Here is a 24568-nt window from a genome sequence, read left to right on the forward strand (position 1 = left end):
ACTTGTGCCCCTATAGAAAGTTTTTAGAATTTGGGGGCCTATACCAAACTTCTTCAACCGTCTGAGGTGAAAGAGGTGCTATTGTGCCTTTTTCACCACACTGCCGGTATGTACGTGAGATCCTTGGTGTTGTTTATACTGAGGAACTTGAAGCTGTTCACCCTCCTCTCAACCCCAGATCCATTGATGTCTGTAGGGGTTAGCCTGTTTCCATTGCTCCTGTAGTCCACGACCAGCTCCTTTGTTTTTGCGATACTGAAGGAGAGGTTGTTTTCTTGACACCACTGTGTCAGCGAGGTGACTTCTTCTCTGCAGGCTGCCTCATTATTATCTGAGATTAGGCCAATCAGTGTATTGTCGTCAGCAAATTTAATTAGTAGATTGGAGCTGTGAGTGGCGACACAGTCATGGGTATACAGAGAGAAAAGGAGGGGGCTTAGTACACAGCCCTGAGGGGCACCTGTGTTGAGGGTCAGAAGGGCAGAGGCGAGGGAGCCCACTCTTACCACCTGACGGCGAGGTGACAGAAATGTAAAAGTATAAAGCTGATAGCTTGATTTGATATTTGTATTTAAAACTCAGTATGCCAGCAGATGACATCGGTATTGACTTGCTTTCTCACTGTTATTATTTAACAAAGGAGAGGCTATCCAAAATATTTCCTAATATAGATAATTATTGTGATAGGTGCAAAAATGAAGTAGCGACTATACATTCTGTTCATGTCCCTCATTGAAATCTTTTTGGAAATCTTTATTTTCTACAATTTCTGAAGCTTTGAAAATTAATTTACAACCTAATACATTGACTGTTCTATTCAGAATAGTTCCGCATCATATTCAGGATATTTCATTTTCAAACCAACATGTAATTGCATTTGTTACATTGTTAGCAAGAAGAGCTATTTTATTGAAGTGGAAAGATACCTCCTCTCCTACACTAATTCAATGGTTTTCCCAAGGAATGTTATGTCTTAGTTTGGAAAAAATTAGAAGTAGAACTTTTGATCCCGGTTTTGATTTTGAGAGAAGGTGGGGCTCTTTTGCTAAATATTATCATTTAATTTGAATTAGTTTACATGGTTTCCTTCCAATTTTATGTTCTATAAATGTGATTTGGCGGTTGTTGTTTTCTTTTTCTTCTTTTATACATATAAATGATTGTAAGACGTATTGCTCCAAGAGTTGGTTCCTAATGGTTTTTTTTCCTCTTTTTTTTTGTTTTGTAGTTAGTGGGTTTTTCTTAGTTGAGGTTCTCTTTTTTCCTTCTTTTTCTTTTATTAGCATATATAAGTTTTTTTTTCTTCAGCTTTATTAATTATATATATACTAATTTGTTGAACTTCTGTATTTTATAGCTGTAGAAGATTATATATCAATGAAAAGATTTAAAAATGAAATAAAATGACTTTTGCTTTCTTCTGATGGGAAATTGACTTGACACAGTGCCAACTGGAGGCTAGTTTAGTGAGAAAGGTTGGGAATATAGTCAATTCTGATTTCTTGGAAGCTCAAATTTGGGAGCAGTTAGAAAAAACTAAAGTACTCCAGAAATTTATCACTGACTTTATGATAACGTAAGGAATCATTGCGTTTTCATGCCCAACTATGCAAGTAAAATTTGGTTCTTTTGTCTTCAATGGGATTTCAGAATCATTGGCATCTTATCACAAAGGACAACTTAGTATCATATCAGTTTAGTTCTGTAAAGTTTGGAATGCAAATTTCCTGTTGGAGTTTGTACTTGATTATACCCTCTAAGTATTTGTGATACAAGTACACAGCCCATTTCACTTTCCATTTGATCAGCTAAATTAATTGTTGAGTTAAATTAGATCATTTCCAAAGAAGAACCCCTGGAAAGAGCCACCTTAGTTTTCTCTGCACCATCAATATTTCCTATTCCTGAATTTGCTCTTTAATATGTCATCATCAGTGAAATAAGTTGATGATTGAATGCTTAGAAATTAGGGCAATCCTAGACAGCATTTTGTTTTCTCAAAAGTGTGTGTGTGTGTGTGTGTGTATCCCCCTCTCTCTCCCCTCTCTCTCCCCTCTCTCTCCCCTCTCTCTCCCCTCTCTCTCCCCTCTCTCTCCCCTCTCTCTCCCCTCTCTCTCCCCTCTCTCTCCCCTCTCTCTCCCCTCTCTCTCCCCTACCCCCCCCTCCATCCCATAGGATGATGATGTTGTTTCCTTTCAGTTTTCTAAAAGGAACAGCGTGTGCGTGAATGGATTTTAGGTGAGTAGGGGGTTGCACAGGTCCAGACCCACCCTCTCGACATCCCCTCCCGGATCCAGCGGCATGGTGAGGTATAAGACGGCTGGGGGAAGTTCTGTTGCAGTCAATGGACAGACCAAGCTTCGATGCAAGGAATGCCCTTTCCGCACTTCATGGTATCTGTTTGCTAGCTAGCCGTTGAACCTATGAGAGGGTTCATCTGCCCTTTGACAGGTCTTGTTTTTCATCCTGCAGGGTGTCTAGCCACCCTCCTCACCAGGCAAGCCTGGTGGGGGAGCCAGTTTAGTTGCCGACCACCTGACCATGCGATACCAGTACCACGGTACCAGTAGCGCTCAGACAAGTGACCTGACATCAACAATGTACTTGAGCATCAGTTCCTGTGTCATAGAATAACTCGGACAATCTCATCTTCCAAGATGAGAGCAAAAAGATGGAGCAGCAAGTCAGTGTTTGTTGACCACTTGAAATATCCTTACCTTTGAAGATGGCAATAGAAGTTATAGTATCATACAACTTGGAAATAGACCATTGTTCTATATCAAGTATTGGGCACCCTTCTGCATTAAACCCATCTCTCAGCATTTGGTCCATATCCTTCTATGCCCAAGACATACATGTATTCATCTGCTTCTTACCTGTTGTCAGTGACCCAGTTTCAACCTCTCTCCCAGAGAATGCATTCCAGCTCTTGCATTTAGAAGTGTCAACTGTGTCTGCATCCCTTTATAGTTTTAGGTATTGAGCTCCTCAGATAAAGGGCGTAGTTCAATTACCTTTGAGGGAGATTGTTGAGTATCTCTTTTTTAATTTATGGATACTTGCTCTAAATGAGGGGATCCTAACCATTTTTATGCCATGAACCAATACCATTAAGCAAGGGCTCTGTGGACCTCAGGTTAGGAACCCCTGGTCTTGACTTTCACCAAGTTGTTCAATGGCAAAATCTTCCTTCTGTGAATACTGATGGAAAAATACACTCCACGGCCACTTTGATAGGTACTTCCTATAACTAATAAAGTGGCCACTGAAAATATGTTCATGGTCTTCTGCTACTATAGCCCATCCACTTCAAGATTTGACATGTTATACATTCAGTTACTTAGAACAACGACTGAATCTTTTGACTACGTCTGCGTGCTTTTATGCATGAAGTTGCTGCGGCATGTTGTGCTGATTAGATATTTACATTAACAAACAGGTGTACCTAATAAAGTGGCCACAGCGCGTACCACCTTCTTCTTCATGTGCCTTGCGTGTTACACGCTTGGACGATCATGGCTTTCCACATCGAACGATCCCTGGCAGCGTCAATGATATCTCGCACACTCAGATCTGTCAGTTCTTTCACAGTGTCCATATATTTTCTTCTTTGCCTTTCTCTTCTGCATTTCCCAGGCATACGGCCTTGTAATGTAAGGCATTCTGTTTCTCTCTTTCTGATTACATGGCCCAGGAATTTAAGTTTCCTCTCATTTAATGTTCTCATTAAAGATCTTTTTGTATGGGCACGTTGGAATACTGTCTCATTAGTTACCCTATCTCTATATGATATTTTCAGCATTCTTCTAAGAAACCACATTTCTGGTGCTTCTAACTTTATTTGGAGTTCTGGTGTTATAGTCCATGTTTCGGAAGCATACAGCAAGATTGACCAGATGTAACATTTTTGTAGCCTAAGCCTTGCTGTTATAGAAATGTGTCTGTTGGTAAAAATGGGTTTCATTTTTTTGGAAGTTGGTTTTGGCAATGGCAATTTTTCTTTTTATTTCTATTTTACTTCTAGCATCTTGTGATATAAAGCTACCAAGGTAATTAAAGCTGGTCTTTTGTTCAATCTCTTGGTTACCGATGTAAAATCGGCAGTTGGGAGTATCCTGCTGTTTTGATATAACCATACATTTTTTTTTACAGTTGACGGTTAGACCAAAATCTGCACTTGTTTTTACTACTTTGTCTAGGAGGATTTGTAGGTCTTCTGCAGCACTTGCTGTTGGGGGGTACCATCCCCGACTAGGAGTTGAGGATGCCATCGTCTTCCTGCTGAAGCGTGTCTATGCCCACCTGGACAAGCCAGCGAGCACTGTGAGGATTTTTTGACTTCTCCAGTGCGTTCAACACCACCCACCCTGCTCTGCTGGGGGAGAAGCTGACATTGATGCAGCTGGATGCTTGACTGGTGTCATGGATTCTTGATTACCTGACTGGCAGACCACAGTACGTGTGCTTGCAATACTGTGTCCGACAGAGTGATCAGCAGCACTGGGGCTCCACAGGGGACTGTCTTGTCTCCCTTTCTCTTCACCATTTACACCTCGGACTTCAACTACTGCACAGAGTCTTGTTATCTTCAGAAGCTTTCGGATGACTCTGCCATAGTTGGATGCATCAGCAAGGTAGATGAGGCTGAGTACAGGGCTACGGTAGGAAACTTTGTCACATGGTGTGAGCAGAATTATCTGCAGCTTAATGTGGAAAAAGACTAAGGAGCTGGTGGTAGACCTGAGGAGAGCTAAGGTACCGGTGACCCCTATTTCCATCTAGGGGGTCAGTGTGGACATGGTGGAGGATTACAAACACCTGGGGATACGAATTGACAATAAACTGGACTGGTCAAAGAAAACTGAGGCTGTCGACAAGAAGGGTCAGAGCCGTCTCTATTTCCTGAGGAGACTGAGGTCCTTTAACATCTGCTGGACAATGCTGAGGATGTTCTATGAGTCTGTGGTGGCCAGTGCGATCATGTTTGCTGTTGTGTGCTGGGGCAGCAGGCTGAGAGTAGCAGACACCAACAGACTCAACAAACTCATTCGTAAGGCCAGTGATGTTGTGGGGATGGAACTGGACTCTCTGACGGTGGTGTCTGAAAAGAGGATGCTGTCTAAGTTGCATGCCATCTTGGTCAATGTCTCCCATAATGTACTGGGTGGGCACAGGAGTACATTCAGCCAGGGACTCATTCCACCGAGATGCAGCAGTGAGCGTCATAGGAAGTCATTCCTGCCTGTGGCCATCAAACTTTACAACTCCTCCCTTGGAGGGTCAGACATCCTGAGCCAATAGGCTGGTCCTGGACTTATTTCATAATTTACTGGCATAATTTACATATTACTATTTAACTATTTATGGTTCTATTACTATTTATTATTTATGGAGCAACTGTAACAAAATTCAATTTCCCCCAGGATTAATAAAGTATGACAATGACTATGTATCGTCTGCATATCTCATATCGTTGATGTTAACACCAACAGTTTTTATCCCATCTAGGTCTATTTCTCTGAGAATCATTTCACTATAGATATTAAATAATTCCAGTGAGGCAGTGCATCCCTGTCTAACTCCTCTTTGAATTTTAGTCCAACTGCTTATATTATCATCAATTTTTACCGCTGCTGTTTGATTCCAATATAAATTTTGAAGCAGTTGTTAGTTCCTTCCGTTAATGTTTAGTTTAGCGAGAATTTGAAATAATTTTTCATGTTGCACTTTGTTGAATGCTTTAGTGAAATCAGTAAAAGGTAAAAAGACATAATTTTCATATTCAGTTGCCCTTTCTGAAAGCATACGTAGTATGAAAATTGTGTTCCTAGTTCCTTTATCCTCAGTAAACCCATATTGCAATTTAGAAGTTTCTGGCCTTGTTTTTAATTTGACTCAGAACAACTCTCAACAAAATCTTCATGATGTGACTCATAAGACTGATTGTTCTATAATTTTCGCAGTCAATAGTTCCAGGAATTTTTTGACAGAGTTATAAATACTGATTTCAAGAGATTGTCAGGCAATACACCAGACTCATATATGCTATTAAACAGTTAAAAAAAAAATCTATGCCCAGATCTTCTAGGGCTTGTATCATTTCCACTGAAATTTCATCAGGTCTAGTGGCTTTACCATGTTTCATGCTTTTCATTGCTTTAGTTATTTCTTCTTTGGTAATAGGTGGGCCAGTAGTAGGGTGTTTAATATCTGGGGGTTCCCCTCTATTATCTTCAAAAAGCTGCTCTATATACTGAATCCACCTCTCTCATACTTTACCTGGATCTGTTAGTATGGATCTGTCTGCTGATCTTATGCATCCTGTAGAGGAGGTTTTCTTAATTCTAGTAATTTCCTTAATTTTCTTGTGCATTTCTTTGCTGTTGTTAATATGGCCTTCTACTTCATTGCATTTTTGATTCAGCCATTCTTCCTTTGCAATATTGCACAATTGTCTGATCTGTCTGTCATGCTGTCTGTATTGCACTTCATTATTCTTCACTAACCATCTTTGTTCCATCGGATCTAGAATATCTTGGGTTATCCACCCCTTGTTATTGTGTTGGATTTCTTGTACTGTGATTATCTCCTCTGCTGATTGCTGTATAGCATATTTAAATCTGTCCCAAATAGGTGCTGTTACATTTTCATTGAGGTGTTCTTCTACAGCTGTTTTGAATTGTTGCTTAAGTATGCCATCATTTTTAAGTTCTCCCAACATACAGTCTACTTTCTCTTTTTTCAGTGTTTCCTTTCTTTAATTTGTTTTGATGGTAGCTATTACTGTATGGTGATCTGAACCACAGTCTGCTCCTGGGTAGGCTTTAGAATTTGTGATATTATTTCTAAAGCTTTCATTGATGGTACTGAAATCTATTTGATTCCTTGTTCTATCTCCAGGGTTAATCCAAGTACACAATCTATGTGGATGGTTTTTATACCAAGTATTGGTGATCACTTGGTTGTTTCTGACAGACCAATCAGTAAACCTTTCTCCATTTTCATTTTTCTCTCCTAATCCAAAAGGTCCTTTGATGTTATCAACCCTTTCCTGTCCAACTTTGGAGTTAAAATCTCCCATGACTAGTTTTATATCCTGAGATTTACATTGCTCATAAGCACTGTCGAGATCTTCATAAAACTTGTTGATCTCCTCTTCATCCGCATCATTTGTTGGCACATAGGCTTGGATTATGCTAATGTTAAAAGGGGTTACCCCTTAGTTTAACTAAAAGCAGCCGGTCGGATATCGCCCAATATCCCATAAGACATTTTGATACTATTGCGTAGCTATATCTTCCAATTCCAGGCACAGACTGCACGTGTTATCATTTAATGGGCCTGACTTAACCATATAACCACATAATTAGAGCACGGAAACAGGCCATCTTGGCCCTTCTAGTCCGTGCGGAACTCTTACTCTCACCTAGCCCCACTGACCTGCACTCAGCCCATAACCCTCCATTCCTTTCCTGTCCATATATCTATCCAATTTAACTTCAAATGACAACATTGAACCTGCCTCAACCACTTCTGCTGGAAGCTCATTCCACACAGCTACCACTCTCTGAGTAAAGAAGTTCTCCCTTGTGTCACCCCTAAACTTTTGCCCCTTAACTCTCAACTCATGTCTTGTTTGAATCTCCCCCACTCTCAATGGAAAAGGCCTGTCCACGTCAACTCTATCTATCCCCCTCATAATTTTAAATACCTCTATCAAGTCCCCCCTCAACCTTCTATGCTCCAAAGAATAAAGACCCAACTTGTTCAACCTTTTTCTGTAACTTAGGAGATGAAACCCAGGCAACATTCTAGTAAATCTCCCCTGTACTTCCTCTATTTTGTTGACATCCTTCTTATAATTCAGTGACCAGAACTGTACACAATACTCCAAAATTGGCTTTACCAATGCCTTATACAATTCCAACATTACATCCCAACTCCTATACTCAGTGTTCTGATTAATAAAGGCCAGCATACAAATAGCTTTCTTCACCACCCTATCCACATGAGATTCCACCTTCAGAGAACTATGCACCATTATTCCTAGATCCCTCTGTTCTACTGCGTCCTTCAATGCCCTACCATTTACCATGCATGTCCTATTTTGATTAGTCCTACCAAAATGTAGCACCTCACATTTATCAGCATTAAACTCCATGTGCTATCTTTCATCCCACTCTTCTAAGTGGTCTAAATCTCTCTGCAAGCTTTGAAAACCTACTTCATTACCCACAACTCCACCTATCTTAGTATCATCTGCATACTTACTAATCCAATTTACCACCCCATCATCCAGATCATTAATATATATGACAAACAGCATTGGGCCCAGTACAGATCCCTGAGGCACACCACTAGACACCGGCCTCCAATCTGACACAGTTATCCACCACTACTCTCTGGCGTTTCCCATCCAGCCACTGCTGAATCCATTTCACTACTTCGATATTAATACCTAACGATTGAACCTTCCTAACTAGCCTTCCATGTGGAACCTTGTCAAAGGCCTGACTAAAGTCCATATAGACAACATCAACCGCTTTACCCTCATCAACTTTCTTAGTAACTTCATGAAAAAATTCAATAAGGTTTGTCAGACATGACCTTCCACGCACAAATCCATGTTGACTGTTCCTAATCAGACCCTGTCTATCCAGATAATTATATATGCCATCTCTAAGAATACTTTCCATCAATTTACCCACCACTGACGTCAGACTCACAGGCCGATAATTGCTAGGTTTACTCTTAGAACCCTTTTTAAACAATGGAACAACATGAGCAATACGCCAATCCTCTGGCACCATCCCCATTTCTAATGACATTTGAAATATTTCTGTCAAAGCCCCTGCTATTTCCACACTAACTTCCCTCAAGGTCCTAGGGAATATCCTGTCCGGACGTGGAGACTTATCCACTTTTATATTCCTTAAAAGCGCCAGTACTTCCTCTTATTTAATTGTCATACTTTCCATAACTACCCTTCTTGTTTCCCTTACCTTACGCAATTCATTATCCTTCTCCTTAGTGAATACTGAAGAAAATAAATTGTTCAAAATCTCCCCCATCTCTTTTGGCTCCACACATAACCATCCACTCTGATTCTCTAAGGCATCAATTTAATTCCTCACTATCCTTTTGCTATTAATATAATTGTAGAAACCCTTTGGATTTATTTTCACCTTACTTGCCAAAGCAGCCTCATATCTTTATTTAGCTTTTCTAATTTCTTTCTTAAGGTTCTTTTTACATTGTTTCTATTCCTTTAGCACCTCATTTACTCCAAGCTGCCTGTATTTATTGTAGATCCCTCTCTTTTTCTGAACCAAGTTTCCAATATCCCTTGAAAACCATGGCTGTCTCAAACTTTTAACTTTTCCTTTCAACCTGACAGGAACATAAAGATCCTGTACCCTCAAAATTACACCTTTAAATGACCATTTTTCTATTACATCCTTCCCATAAAACAAATTGTCCCAATCCACTCCTTCTAAATCCTTTCACACCTCCTCAAAGTTAGCCTTTTTTCAATCAAAAATCTCAACCCTGGGTTCAGTCCTATCCTTCTCCATAATTATATTGAAACTAATGGTTTTGTGATCACTGGACCCGAAGTGCTCCCCAACACATACCTCCATCACCTTAATATATTCACCTCTGTGACCGTCACTTGCCCTTAATATTTTTATAATATGCTTTCGGAATTGCTTTAATCCTGTGCTAGTAATTTTATATTGTGTGGGATATCTCCTTGCCTTCACAATTTCCTTCCTTAGTTCTTCATTCCACTCCTGACAGGTGCCCCTATCATTTGTTCCTTGTACCTGTCCTTTGCGTTCATTTTTTTTCTCAGACTCTTTGTTCTTACCCTGACAATAAATGTTGACCTGATATCTTACGCATTGGGAAGCATTCCAAGGAGAAATAGCAGGTATAGACTTGCTTGCAAATAGGTGCTCCCAATCTTCATTGATGTTACCTTTATTACTGGTCCAAGCCCATGCTTTTTCATTACAGCTTTAAAATATATAAGGTTATGTCATTATCTCTGACTGAGATATCCACCTTGCACTTAATCATACACATTCCCCAAGATAAAACCAATTCCTTCCCTCATTGGTCTATTTGCATACTGTGTCAAAAATCTCTTTTGGACACCTCAAATTTCCACCCATTGTGAGCCTTTAATATCCCGTTATAGAATGGAAATTGAAGTTCCTCAACACGATAGCACTATTTTTATTGCATCTCCCTAATATCTGCCTACTCATGTTTCTACGTATTGCTCTATCTTTTGTTGAGTATTGGGAGGTCTGTTTTACAGGTCTAGAAAGGCAATAATACCCTTTTCATATCTAATCTCAACCCAAAATGGCTTCATTTGAGGAGCCTTCCAGGTTATCTGTCTGCCAGACAGTACATTTAGCAGTTAAATAAGATAGAATGGGACACAAGGGGTTAAAATATCATGAAACATTTGAAATGCCACCCGTGCAGTGGACATATAGTAGGTCAGTTTAGTGGAAGAAAATCAGAACATTATCTTCGTTAGTATTAAAGTAAAGCCATCTTTGACTAACTTTACTCTGAGCTCCTTTCTCTGCAGATTGAGATTAAACCTTTTTCAATAGCAATGGTAAACTAATTTAGGAGTCTGAAGTCCATTTCCTGCATCATCCCTTCATCTGACCTGTCCTTCTATTCCTAGATTCAGTATCTTATGGCAGTGGAGCTGCAGTGAGTCATCCTTGACCCTTGCACAGAGAGGCCTGCAGTCTCTTTTGTGACCACAGAAGTGCCCCTGCCAGTGTAGCTTTCCCAGTCCTACAACATTTTGTACTGTGACCTGTACAGTGGTGCCACAGTGACCTGTACTGTGGTGCTGCTCTCACTTGGGAGGTTAGCTCGCCACCACTGAAGAAAAACATTATCCAACGTGGTACAGTATATTTATTGGCGAGGGGATGACCACAGGGAGCTTTTCACTTTTTCCTGGTAGTTACATCCCTTTCTGTGCTGTGGAGTGTTCACCTCAGTAAACATGCTGTCTAATACATTTTCCCCATCCCAGTAATTCCATAACAAATCCATCTGCTCTCAGTTGTCTGTCAAGAACTGCACGAGACTCTACATCCTGCAGGAGGAGCAGACCATTGCCCTAGCCTCCATTACATGAAATGTCAGATACCGTGTTTGTAGGTTTAACCTGAAATGGGGCAAGTTTAAAGGGCTTTTCTGGTGCAAGTGTTTTTTTTTACACAGAGTTAGAGGTGTCAGGAACATGCTGCCTCGGAGGTAGTAGAGGCAAATATGATATCAATATTCAAAAGGCACTTAGTCGAGCATGTTGTATATAAATGCTGTCTTAAGAGCAAGTTTCTGTGTATTACTGTTTAACACTTATTACTACCTTGTGACTACTCTGCTTGGCTATCTAAATCTGTCAATTAATTTTACATTGTAATGAAAGTGATAGTTGTATGAATTAATGCATAATTGCATATACTAACAAAACAATGGCAGAATTTTCTGATCAAAACAAATCACTTGCACTTGTCAGTAACCCACTTCTTGTTTGCATCTGCAGCACCCTCAACCCCAGCTTCCTGACTCCTTAGCAAGAACTTTGTTAAACTTCTGCAGAAGGCTCAGCTGGTATTAATACAATCATTCTAAAATATATAAGCAAATATTAAAACTCAACAACATCTTTAAATGTGTATAATTTAAAATTGAAAATGAGCAGTTCATTAAACTCAGTTTAAAACAAAATTTTGTGATTTAATTTTTATATTTCAGGATAATTAAACTTGCAATCAACTTGCAACATTTTCAGATTTCATGTTTACTTTTTATTGTTCAGTAGTGATGCTAATTAACTATTCCAACCAGCAGTTCTTGATTCAGACATTATGCTGTTCAATAATCAGTTTTAAACTTTAAGAAGAAATCTTGTTACTTATCTGGTGTTCACATCTCCCAGGTGTTTTGTAGAGTGCACTGCACATTTTGGTTTTGTTAACTGCAGTATGTTGCAGACTAGAAAGCCATAGGAAATCCTTTGAGTATTGTGTGACTCGAGTGCTACATTTCTTTTGTTTTAGCCGGACAGTATAATGATTTAGTTGTGCAAGCATATTTGAATTGAGTTCTGTACTGGTGCATTTTACATTAATTTACTTCAAGATATGAACATTAATTGAATGAAGTTATAACATTCCCTTTGTGGCTTTTAATTGTTATTTGCATATCTGAACTTTATGGTTTCATATAAAGCAGTAGAAATAAAATTTGTTTGCAAATTGGACGGTATTTCCCACACAGTCCAAGGAAAATCCGATAAAAGGAGGTGTATTTGGCCCAGTACATCACGGGTAAAACCCTCCCAACTATTGAACACATCTCCATGGAACGCTGTTGGAGGAGAGCAGCATCCATTGTCAAAGATCCTCACCACCCAGGCCATGCTCCTTTTTCGCTGCTGCCATCAGGTAGAAGGTACAGGTGCCTCAGGACTTGCACCACCAGTTTCAAAAACAGTTATTACCCCTGAGCCATCAGGTTCTTGAAGAAAGAGGATCTATTGAGGTGTTCCCATAACCAGTGATCTCACTTTAAGGACTCTTATCTTGTTAATTCACATTCTTGTTATTTATTGCTATTTATTTATATTTGCATTTGCACAGATTGCTGTCTTCTATGCTCTACTTGCTCTTTCATTGATCCTATTTATACTACTATTCTATAGATTTGCTGAGTATTCCTGTAGGGAAAAGAATCTCAGGATTGTATGTGGTGACGTATACTACTCTGATAAATTTTACTTTGAACTTTGTAAAGAAAATATTGAGTTAAGTTGGCCAAGGAATAACAAGAGCCAAAAGTTTATGCTTTTCTAAGGAGTGTGGAAGTTGGAGATTCAATGCACAATTCTTGGCTCATCAGTGAGCATCATAGTTTAAGCACATGGAAATTTGCTCTGATGGAAACCTTGTTAACTCCAAAACTGACACAAGTATGCTGGTTAGCAAATGGCCACCGGTTTTCATAATAACTTTACCATAGGAGAGAGTACATGGATTTTCAGTCATTGTGTTGGAGAGTTTTGTGGCAAAGACCCAGAGGAGAAAGATTTGCCATATATTTAACATTTAACCAATTTCCCCGGGGATCAATAAAGTATGGCTATGACTAAATGCACAATTAATATAACTCACATGTATTCTCTCTGACTCGTCTGTAAATCGCTGTTGCTGCTCCGTCCTTCCCTTTGTCTTGTGAATTTCTATCAAGGTATTTGGTACGATAAAGTATCACTGTATACTATCTTTTTAAATAGAATCCAGAGGTCATTTCTTGAATAAATTTGCTAATGATTTTGAAGATTTCACAAAAGCACCAGGAAAATCTCATTGTTCAGAAGTCTTTTTCAAATCATTGACAGCAAATGGACAAGAGCTAAATAGAATCTAACATCTTTATCTTGTGTTTCAATTCTGATTTATAACATGGCACAATGGAAATGTGAAATTCCATGAAAATCCTCCATTGTCCAAGTGTTTCCAACAAATCTTTAGACTGTCAAGGACATGATATTGGGAAGCCTGCATTTATTTCCAATATTTGTTTCTCAAAATATGACTGATTGTTCTTCTACAATGTGGTTTATTAAGACATCTCAGAATAGTGTGCAGTAAAGGATGAACTATAGTTCTGACAAATTAGGAATGGGAACAGTTATTCCATGTATGACATTAATTGTTTGCACGTAGAACAGCATCCATTTGAGTCAGTGAACATCCATGGTGAAATGTCATCAGTCCGAAAAATGATATGTTTCCCTCTCTACAGATGTTGTGCTGAGCGCTTTGTTTTTATTTCTGACTTACAAAATCCACAGTATTTTGTTTTTGTGTTGCTATCAAAAGATGTGTGCATCTGTCATTCTTGAAACCTGCAAATGATCAGATTCCCTGATGAAGAAAACAAAACAGCAGATACTTGTGCCAGAACACAGACATTGAAAGCACATTTTGGTCAAGGCCTTGTAAGAGGCAAGAAGAGAACTTCTGTTTGAGGAATACCAACTTTGAAGAAGTGGCAGTGAAGTCAACAGGAAATCCTACATAAATTTAAAAATACCGAAGAGTGAATATGTGTGGAAAGAGCAACTGAGATAATATTTTCATTTGAAGAACATTGGAACTTTTTAGAGAAGCTCGTGGTTGAGCCCACTAGGGGATCAGCTATTCTACACTGAGTGTTATGCAGTGATCTAGAATTAATTAGAAAGCTTAAGGTAAAAGAACCCTTAGGGGAAATGTGATCATAATATGAATGAATTTGCCTTGAATTTTGAGAAGGGAAAGGTAAAGTCAGATGTAGCACTATTACCGTGGAGTAAAGGGAATGATAGAGGCATGAGAGAAGAGTTGGCCAGAATTGATTGGAACATAACACTGGCAGGGCTAATGGTAGAGAGGCAATGGCTGGAATTTCTGGAAGCAATTCAAAAGTCACAGGATATATACATCCCAAAGAGGAAGAAGCATCCTAAAGGCAAGATGACACAACCATGGCTAACAAGAGAAGTCAATGCCAACATAAAAGCCAAAGAGATGTCATATAAAAGCAAAAATTAGTGGGAAGTTAAGGGATTAGGAAGCTTTCAAATACCAACAGAAGGCAACTAAAAAGTCATTAAGAAGGTAAAAATGGAATACAAAAGTAAGTTCATCAATAATATTAAAGAAGATACCAAAAGTTTTTTTCAGATATATAAAGTGTAAATAAGAGGCGAGAGTGGATATTGGACCACTGGAAAATGAAGCTGGAGAGGTATTGATGGGGGACAGGGAAATGGCAGAAGAACTGAATGTATTTTATATCAGTTTTCACTGTGGAAGACATTAGCAATGTGGTAGAAGTTCCAAGTGTCAGGGTTCATGAAGTGTCTGAAGTTACCATAACCAGGGAGAAAGTTCTTGGGAAACTAAAAGGTCTGTAAGTCACCTGGACCAGATAGTGTACATCCCAGAGTTCTGAAAGAGATGGCTGAAGAGATCATGGATTAATGATCTTTCAAGAATCACTAGTGTCCGGAATGGTTCCAAAAGACTGGAAAATTGCAAATGTCACTCCACTCTTAAAGAAGGGAGAGAGGCTGAAGAAAATAAATTGGCCAGTTAGTCTAACCTCAGTGGTTGCAAAGATGTTGGAGTCGATTGTTAAGGATGAGATCTCAGGGTACTTGGAGGCACATGATAAAATAAGCCTTTGTCAGCATGGTTTGTTCAAGGGAAAATCTCGCCCGACAAATCTGTTGGAATTCTTTGAAAAAATAACAGGCAGGATAGACAAAGGAGAATCAGTTGCTATTGTGTACTTGGACTTTCAGAAGGCCTTTGACAAGGTGCCACACATGAGACTGTTTAACAAGCTACAAGCCCATGGTATTACAGGAAAGATTCTATCAGGGGTAAAGCAGTGGCTAACTGGCAGGATGCAGAGTGGGAATAAATTGAGCCTTTTCTGGTTGGCTGCCAGTGACTAGTGGTGTTCCACAGGGGTCTGTGTTGTGACCGATTCTTTTTATGTGATATGTTAATGATTTTGATGATGAAATTGATGGCTTTGTTGCAAAGTTTGCAGATAATATGAAGGTAGGTGGAGGGGCAGGTAGCTTTGAGGAAGTAGAGAGGCTACAGAAGGACTTGGGCAGATTAAGAAGTATGGTCATGCATTTTGATAGAAGAAATGAAAGGGTTGACTGTTTTCTAAATGGAGAGAAAATACAAAATATTGAGGTGCAAAGGGACTTGGGAGTGCTTGTGCAGGATCCCTTAAAGGTTAATTTGCAGGTTGTGTCTGTGGTGAGAAAGGCAAATGTAACATTATCATTCATTTCAAAAAGACTAGAATATAAAAGCAAGGATGTAATGTTGAGACTTTATAAAGCACTATTGAGGCTCATTTAGAGCATTGTGAGCAGTTTTGGACCCCTTGTGTCCTGAAACTGGAGTCGGTTCAAAAATGATTCCAGAATTGAATGGCTTGTCATATGAAAAGTGTTTGGCTCTGGGCCTGTATGCACAGGAATTCAGAAGGTGACCTCATTGAAACCTGTCGAATGTTGAAAGGCCTTCACAGAGTGGATGTGGAGAGTATGTTTCCTATGGTGGGTGACTGTGGGACCGCAGGACATGGTCTCAGAATAAAGGGGCATTCTTATAAAACAGAGATCAGGAGGAATTTCTTTAGCCAGAGAGTGGTGAATCTGTGCCACAGGCAGCTGTGGAGGCCAAGTCTTTATGTATATTTAAGGCAGAGGTCAATAGATTCTTGATTAGTTAGGGCATGAAGGGATATGGGGAAGAAAATAGGAGATTGGGGCTGAGTGGAAAAGTGGATTAACTATGATGAATTGGTGGAGAAGACTCAATGGGCCAAATTGCCTAATTCTGCTCTTATGGATTATGATCTTGTCAAGATCATAAAGGTGGAAAAAGAAGAGCAAGATTGTCTTAAGTTGAAAAGAAGGCACAGAGATTTCCCAAATTTGATTTTGCAACTTACCTAGGTGTGTTCTGAATTGAATTGCTCCTTCAAATAATTATGATGCAGTAGTTGGTTATGTTACTACTAGCAACCAATGTTCCAGATCAACAGTCATGAGTTCAAATCTCATAATAGAAGCTGGAGAATTTAGATTTCAAATTTATTAAATTACTGGAATTATGTTTCTTTTATCATTAGCATAATTGTAATCTGATGGTTGCAAAAACTGATCTGGTTTACTGATATTCAGGGAAGAAAATTTGCTGGTCTGAACTATGGCTCCAGAGCCATTTATTTCCCTTCTCAGTTGAAGTGGAATTGGGGATGGGGAATAAATGGCCATATTGCCAATGCCATCTGTCCCCAGTGCACAAGTGCACAATAAAACTAATACCATTAACTCTTCACTTCTCATTTTAATATCTTGTAAGGTTTTCTTTGTTTTCTTCTACTTTCTGTGCTTTTCTTTATCAATTAACAGACTATTCAGTTGAGAAGAATATTGGTCAAAGCTTAGTTCAGCATATATTCTATCACTAGACAGCTCTTACACTTGGAACAACACAGGAGAAGTCCCTTTGGCCGATTATCTCCTTTGCAACTCCCATTTCCCCTTTCATTATTTTTCCTTATCTTTGTAAAATATTCCTTTGACAAACATCCAGAAAAATCTGTCTTGATTCCTTTTGCCGTTAGTCTATGACGAGGGATAATTTACAATGGTCAGCTAACCTATCAGTACCTTTTGGGAAGAAATTGGTGCACACATATCGAGCATGCAGATTCTACCCAGACACCATCTGAAGTCAGGATTGAACCCAGATAGCAAACTATGAGGTGGTAGCACTGACTGGAATTGTTTTTCCTGCTAACTGCTCCTCAAGTTCTGAGATCCGTTACAATGCCTGCATTTGCTGCTCCTGGAATTGGTAAACACTGTCCAGATCTGGAATAAATCTAAAATAAAACTGTTCCAATCTGTGTGATTCCCTGCTCATGTACAGAGCGATTGAAGGAATCCTGAAAATGCCCTTGTTATTACATGCTTTGCATTGTAGCTATTGTTACTTTAATAAACTTTTTGCTTGATTTAGGTTCAAGGAGCAAGTCTAAAAAGTTGGAAGGAAGTAGCCTCACTTTTCAATAAAGATGATGAGCACAAACTGCTGACTGACAATGAACCTAAGAGGTGAGTATGGTCATCGTAAGTTGTCCCGTGATTAGGTTAGGGTTAAATGGAGGTTGTCAGGGGTTGTTGGGCAATGTGGCCACAGGGGATTATTCTGCGCTGTATCTCTAAATAAGTAAAATAATTTTTTTTTTTACCAGTATGCTGCCTGGATTAGAAGGTATGAGCTATAAGGAAAGATCTGAATAAATTGGGTTGTTCCTTGTGGAAGGTCAGTGGCTGAGGGGAGAACTGATGGTGGATTTTAAAATTATGAGAGGTGTAAATAATGTAGACAGTCAGAATCTCTTCCCTACTATAGAAATGTCAAACTTTAGAGGATGTATTTTCAAGGTTCGAGGGGGAAATGTCAAAGGTGATGTATTTTTTTATATACAAAGTGGTAGGTGCCTGGAATATGTTACTCGAGGTAGTAGTGGAGGCAGGCAGTTTGGTGGAGGTTAAGTGGCTTTTAGATAAACACATGAATGTGAAGGGAATGGAGTGATGTAGATGATACGCTGTAGAAGGACACTTGGTATCAGTTGGCATCAAAATCTACACGATGCCATGGGATGCATGACCTGCTCAATGCTCTACTCTTCTATTTCTATGTAATTCCCTGTCCAGATATTTGTGTGGATTCAATCGCCTCAATTTGGGTTATAAAGAAACCCGTCAGATATGATGTATTGGAGGATCAGGAAACTCCCTTTTATTGTTCCTCTGCTGAAGCACCATTAACAGAAGATACGACTAAGAGCAGCAAACAAAAAATCAAGCTCTTTTTTCGTAGCCTTAACTTGTATTTCAGATTCTGTGTTTTTGCCCATTCTTGCTGCAGTAATTTATCAGTTTTTTTTTGTGCGGTTGAGGGGGAGGGGTTGGTTGATGGTCTTGTTGCCGTTTGGTATTTTGTTAGTTTTTTTTGTTGGGGAGGGGTTTTGGGTTCAATGTTCTTGTTGCCATTTGGCACTTTGTTAGTTTTTTTTGTTGGGGTTGATGATTGCGTTGATGGTCTTTTTTTGTGGTGGGGTGTACATTTGATGTTTTCCTTTGAACAACTTCGATGGTTTTCTTTGATTCATGGCTATTTGGAGAGGATGAATCTCTGTCGTATCCTGCATACAGTTGCAAGAAAAAGTTTGTGAACCCTTTGCAATTATTTGGTCTTCTGCATTAATTCCTCATACAATGTGGTCTGATCTTCATTTAAGTCACAATAATTGAAAAACACAATCCGCCTAAACTAATAACACACAAGCAATGATACTTTTCATGTCTTTATTGAACACATTGTTTAATCATTCACAGTCCAGGCTGGAAAAAGTATGTGTACCCTTGTACTTAACAACTGGTTTAACCTGGTGCAATAACTTCCACCAAATGTTTCCTGTAGCTGCTGATCAGACTTGCACAATGGCAAGGGAAGAAATTTAGACTGTTCCGACATACAGAACTGTTTCAGTTCATCAGTATTTCAGGGATACCTTGTATGAACAGCCCTCTTCAGATTATGCCGCAAAAGCTCAATTGGGTTAAGATCGGGACTCTAACTTGGCTATTGCAAAACCATTCTGTTCTTTATAAACCATTCTGTTGTTGATTTACTGTTGTGTTTCAGATCATTGACTTGTTGCATCATCCAACTTCTATTAAGTTTCAGGTGATGGACCATTACCCTGACATTCTCTTGTAAAATGTCTTGATACAGTTTTGAATTTATTGTTTCCTCAATGATTCCCACCTGTCCAGACCCTGCAAAGCAGCCCCAAACCATGATGCTCCTTCCACCATGCTTCACAGTTGGAATGAGGTTTTGGTGTTGGTGTGCAGTGCCCTTTTTCCTCCACACATAGAGATGTGCATTTCTGCCAAAAAGTTCAACTTTTCTCTCGTCTGGCCACAGAACATTGACTTTGTGTGTCTTTTTTTATAAGGTAGGGCACCTTTACCCCTTCAATCTCATCTCATTGACTGGAACACCTGACTACAAACAGCTTTTGTAAAAGACATTACCCCAGAGGTTCACATGCTTTTTTGAATGTAGAATGTGATTGTTTAAATAATACACTCAGTATTGATGAGAAGTAAAGTTCTTTGTTTGATATTAGCTTAGGCAGATTGTGTTTGTCTACTATTGTGACTTGGATGAAGATCAGGTCACATTTTATGAGTAATTAATACATTTTATGAGGTAGTTCACGGTAAAATGCAGAATGCCTTATAGTTACAGGTTTCCCCTGCTATCCGAAAGTAGAGCGTTCCTTTGAAACCGTTCATAAGCCAAAATGGCGGAAAGCAAAGAAGCAATTACCATTAATTTATATGGGAGAAATTTTTGAGTGTTTCCAGACCCAAAAAATAACCTACCAAATCATACCAAAAAGCTCATAAAACCTAAAATAGCACTAACATATAGTAAAAGCAGGAATGATATGATAAATACACAGCCTATATAAAGTAGAAATAATGTATGTACAGTGTAGTTTCACTTAACAGAATTGGGAAGATTTAGCTAAAACCGATTTGTAAAAAAAAATCAGCACGTACACGCATGCGCACATACCTGCCCGCGCAAGGCTTCACTGTCATGGTAGCTTTTCTCGGGGTAAACACAAGTTTAAAGCGGGTGTCTTTTTTCATAAAAGCGAAAATCCTCTTTCGGTTAGCAAAAACAGGTACTGATGTAGGTCTTTCGTAAAAGCAAAGTGGCGTAAAGCGAACGTTGGTAAAGCGAGGGACACCTGTACAAAGTGTAATGCAGGGAGAAAGTAAGTTGCAACGTCACAATGAGGTAGATTGTGAGGTTACACGTCCATTATATCATGCAAGAGAAGCTTTCAATAGTCTTATAATAGGTAGAATGGTAGCTGTCCTTGAGCTTGGTGATGCATGCCTTCAGGCTTCTGTGTGATGGAAGAGGGGAGAAAAATGAGGAAGGTAGGATCTTTAATTATATCAGCTTCTTTACCAAGCCAAAAAGAAATGTAGACAGTCGATGGAGGTGAGGCTGGTTTCTGTAATGTGCTGCATTGTATCCACAACTCTCTGTAGTTTCTTGTGGTCTTGTATAGAGTAGTTGCTGTGCAAATGGTGGTGCATCTGGATAGGATGCTTTCTATGGTACATTTGATAAAAATTGATGAGGGTCAAAGGAACATGCCAAATTTCTGTAGCTTCCTGGGGAAGCAGAGGTGCTGGTAAGCTTTCTTGTCTATGACGTCAACATGATTGCACCAGTAGAGACAATTGGTGATATTTACTCCTAGGAACTTGAAGCTGTCGACCCCCTCAACATTAGCATCATTAATGTAACAGGAGCATGTGCACCAATCCCTTGAAGTCAATGACCAGTTCTTTTGTTTTGCTGATATTGAAGGAAAGTTATTGTCATGACACCTTTTCACCAGGGTCTATATCCTCTTTCTGTATTCTGACTCATTGTTACTTGAGATATGGCACAATATGGTGGTGTCATCTGTAAACTTGTAGATGGAGTTAAAGCAAAATCTGGCCGTGCGAACATGAGTGTGTAGGGCATGAGTAGGGAGTTGAGGCTGCAGCCTTGTAGGGCACCAGTGTTGAGAATAGTCGTGGTGGAGAAATTGCTGTCTATCCTTACAGTCTGTTGGTCAGAAAGCCAAGGATCTGGTTGCAAAGCAAGATGTTGGGGTTTCGTGGCAATTTTCCTTGGAATATTAGCATTGGAGGCAGAGCTATTGTCAGTAGATGATAGGCTGGTGTTAGGTGTCTTTACTGTCCCTATGTTCCAGGGAGCTGTGTCCACTGTAGAGCTATTTCGACAGCAGGTGAATTGTCAAGGTTGTCTGGGAGATTCGGGCTGAGACCTTTCATCAAGACCTGATGAAGGGTCTTGGCCTGAAAAATCGTCTCTTTATTCCTCTCCATAGATGCTGTCTGACCTGCTGAGTTCCTTAAGCATTTTTTGTGCATTATTCCAGATTTCCCGACTCTGCAGAATCTCTTGTGTTCGTATTGCAGGTGTTCAGTAGTTTTGTCCATTCTGCCATTGGCAGCTTAAATTAGAATCATTCATGTTGAAACACATTTGACATCGAGCTCATTGTGTGATGTAACAGTAGTTTTCCTGCTGCAGATTCCCTTCATTGTCCTCGACTAGAATGCAGCTTGTACAGAGCAGAATTGCTGAGATGACACTTGAAATGGTCTCTATTGCTAAAGGTTTGCACTGACAATCTGGTGTTTTCAGATGTACTCAACATTTTCTTTCAATGCAAGGGAAAACCTATCAGAAGGTTGAGCATTACTTAACATCTCAGCGGCATAAAAATGCTTTACACTGATATTTTGTTTTGAATGATTCATTTAAGTAATTTCCTTTTGACTTCAATAAAGATTCCCAATGTTCAGACTCCAGTAAACATGCCTCCTGAGTTGCACTGTAAAAGTTCTGACATCTTGCAGTCTTAGAGTAGTTACAAGCTTCAAAAAACTGGATTGGAAGCTTAGTTTTGCATGAGAAATCTGGGTTAAATAATTGTTACATAAGAACAGAATTTTTGTTTGGTTAAGATGGTTTAATTTGATACTTATACATTATTCAGCCTGAAGTTGTAATAATTGCATTGATTTGAATGGACTTAAGATATAATCATGTAATTTGAGCCCTGTGCTATTTTACAGTTGAGTTTAGTCACTGGATCCAAGTAATGTGAAGCCTTGTCTTATAACCTAAATTCAGTCTCATGAAGGCTGCATATTAAAACCCAATTTGAGGACTTTAAAACTTGTTCTCCAAAAAAGGATATAGTTTTCTCCCAACATTAAGAATTAATGGCATGAGCTTGTGTTTAAGAATGTTTTTTAGTGGGTGAAGGCAGTTAACATAACTCTGGACAGGCAGCTCTGTATTCCACTCCGCAGGTGACCACACAATGGTGGTTGCAATGTAACGGCAGTTTAGTTTACTTTAATGTTATTCCAGTTATCTTTTAGAGAAGTTACTGTTAAAACAAATGATTACTGATTAACAAGAAATAATTTGTCATCTCGGCTTGCACTGAGCTTTTCTACAAGCATAATGAAAAAGTTATCTTGCTTTTTATGCTGTGATTGTTTGCTGGTATTCCAAAAAATGAACCCTGACAGTGGTATGAGTGGGCAAAATATGTTTTAAGAAAAGGCATGTTGGGAGAAGTAAGTTTGTCCTGCATTTCAGCTACATCTGTGCAACAGTAATACAGTAATGCCTTTTATTATTTTTGCTGCTAAAGTGCAATGAATGACTCAGCATGATTGTCGATGTTATGTATTGCTGTGAACAAAGATGATCTTCACAAACAGAGGTGTATATTCAGATGAGTGGCTCTGTATATTTTTTTAGATTTGTAGCTGTACTGAGTTCAACACCGTGTAGGGCACACCTGAAATGTGGTTTTGTCGCAGCCTGTGAGAATCTGCGGAATGTATCAGTACAGTACCATGTGCCTTCACTATTGATAGTGAAGATCGTGAGAGAGGATGGAAAGGGGAGCAGTGTTAAACAACTGATGCAGAATGATCAATGCAATTTAAGCTGTTATTTCAACCAAAGTTTGTGAAATTTTAACCAATGTTACTTGATGTAAAAGTTGCACCCGAGCACAGGTTCTTGTTCAAAAATTCCCAGGAAGTCAACTTACATAAGAATCATAATAAGGGCATCTTGGTAATTTGTTATTTATAGTCACACATATTGAGATACAGTGAAGAGTTTTGTTTGCACACCATCCAAACAGGAAGTAAATAGAAAAACAATAACAGAATACATAATTTTACAGTTACATAGAATGTGCACCGCAGGTAGACAAATGAAGTGCCAGAGCCGTGATAAGGTATACTGAGGGATGAAGAGTTCACCTATATCATAGGAGGTGTCCATTCAAGAATTTTATAACTGTGGAGTAAATGCTATCATTAAGCTTGGTGGTAGGTGTTCTCAAGTTTTTGTATCTTTTGCCTGATTGGAGGTGGGGGGGTAATGAGAGAATACCGGGGTATTTTGAGTACCTGTACAAATGAGATAGTTTGCCTCTGAACTGGAAGGGGAATGTTTGCCAGTGCTGCTCTGGGGAAGAAACTAGAGTTGCAGGAGGTGGGAGCCAGAGTGGCAGGTCTGCAAGTGGAGAGACTATGAGCGGACTTAACATGACGAGTGGCTGACCATGGTGGAACTCATATTCTGAGTTGAGTCTGTTTCAGTGCAAAGAGCATTGTAGGTAAGGCAAATGAGCTTAGGACTTGGATAAGCACATTGAATTATGACATTGAAGCCATGGTTGGCCTGATCAGAGGGGATGACGAGACAGCCTACAGGGACGAGGTCCAGCACCTGGCCGCATGGTGTGCCGATAACAACCTGGCCCTTAACACCCAGAAGACCAAGGAGATTATTATGGACTTCAGGCATGCTAGGAGCCACACTCATGCCCCCATCTACATCAATGGAGCTGTAGTGAAGCATGTATCAAGCTTCAAATTCCTTGCTGTCCACATTTCCGATGATCTCACCTGGTCCCTGAACTCCTCCATCCTGATCAAAAAGGCACAACAGTGCCTTTATTTCCTGCGGAGCATCAAGAAACCTCACCTCTGTCCCAGGATACTGACAGACTTTGACTGCTGTACCATTGAGAGCATACTCACCAAATGCATCTCAGTGTGGTATGGCAATTGTCCCATATCGGACTGCAGAGCACTCCAGCGGGTGGTGAAAACTGCCCAGCGGATTATCGGCACCCAATTGCCCACCATTGAGAACTTCTACTATAAACGCTGCCTGGGCAGGGCGAAAAGCATTATCAAGGTTGTACCTCA

At 39.5% G+C, this 24568-nt stretch overlaps 1 protein-coding gene across 2 annotated transcripts in view; it reads left to right on the forward strand.

Moving 5' to 3' along the window:
• The window catches only part of LOC140193944 (testis development-related protein), an 82340-nt gene that overhangs the window by 48423 nt on the left and 9349 nt on the right, over positions 1–24568 (forward strand). For both annotated transcript variants that reach the window (XM_072251143.1, XM_072251144.1), the window contains exon 3: positions 17655–17749. In XM_072251143.1, coding sequence (XP_072107244.1) covers positions 17655–17749 — 95 coding nt within the window. The remainder of the gene's footprint in view (positions 1–17654; positions 17750–24568) is intronic.

This window comes from Mobula birostris, chromosome 2 (assembly GCF_030028105.1).
Source record: "Mobula birostris isolate sMobBir1 chromosome 2, sMobBir1.hap1, whole genome shotgun sequence".
Taxonomy (NCBI): Eukaryota; Metazoa; Chordata; class Chondrichthyes; order Myliobatiformes; family Myliobatidae; genus Mobula; species Mobula birostris.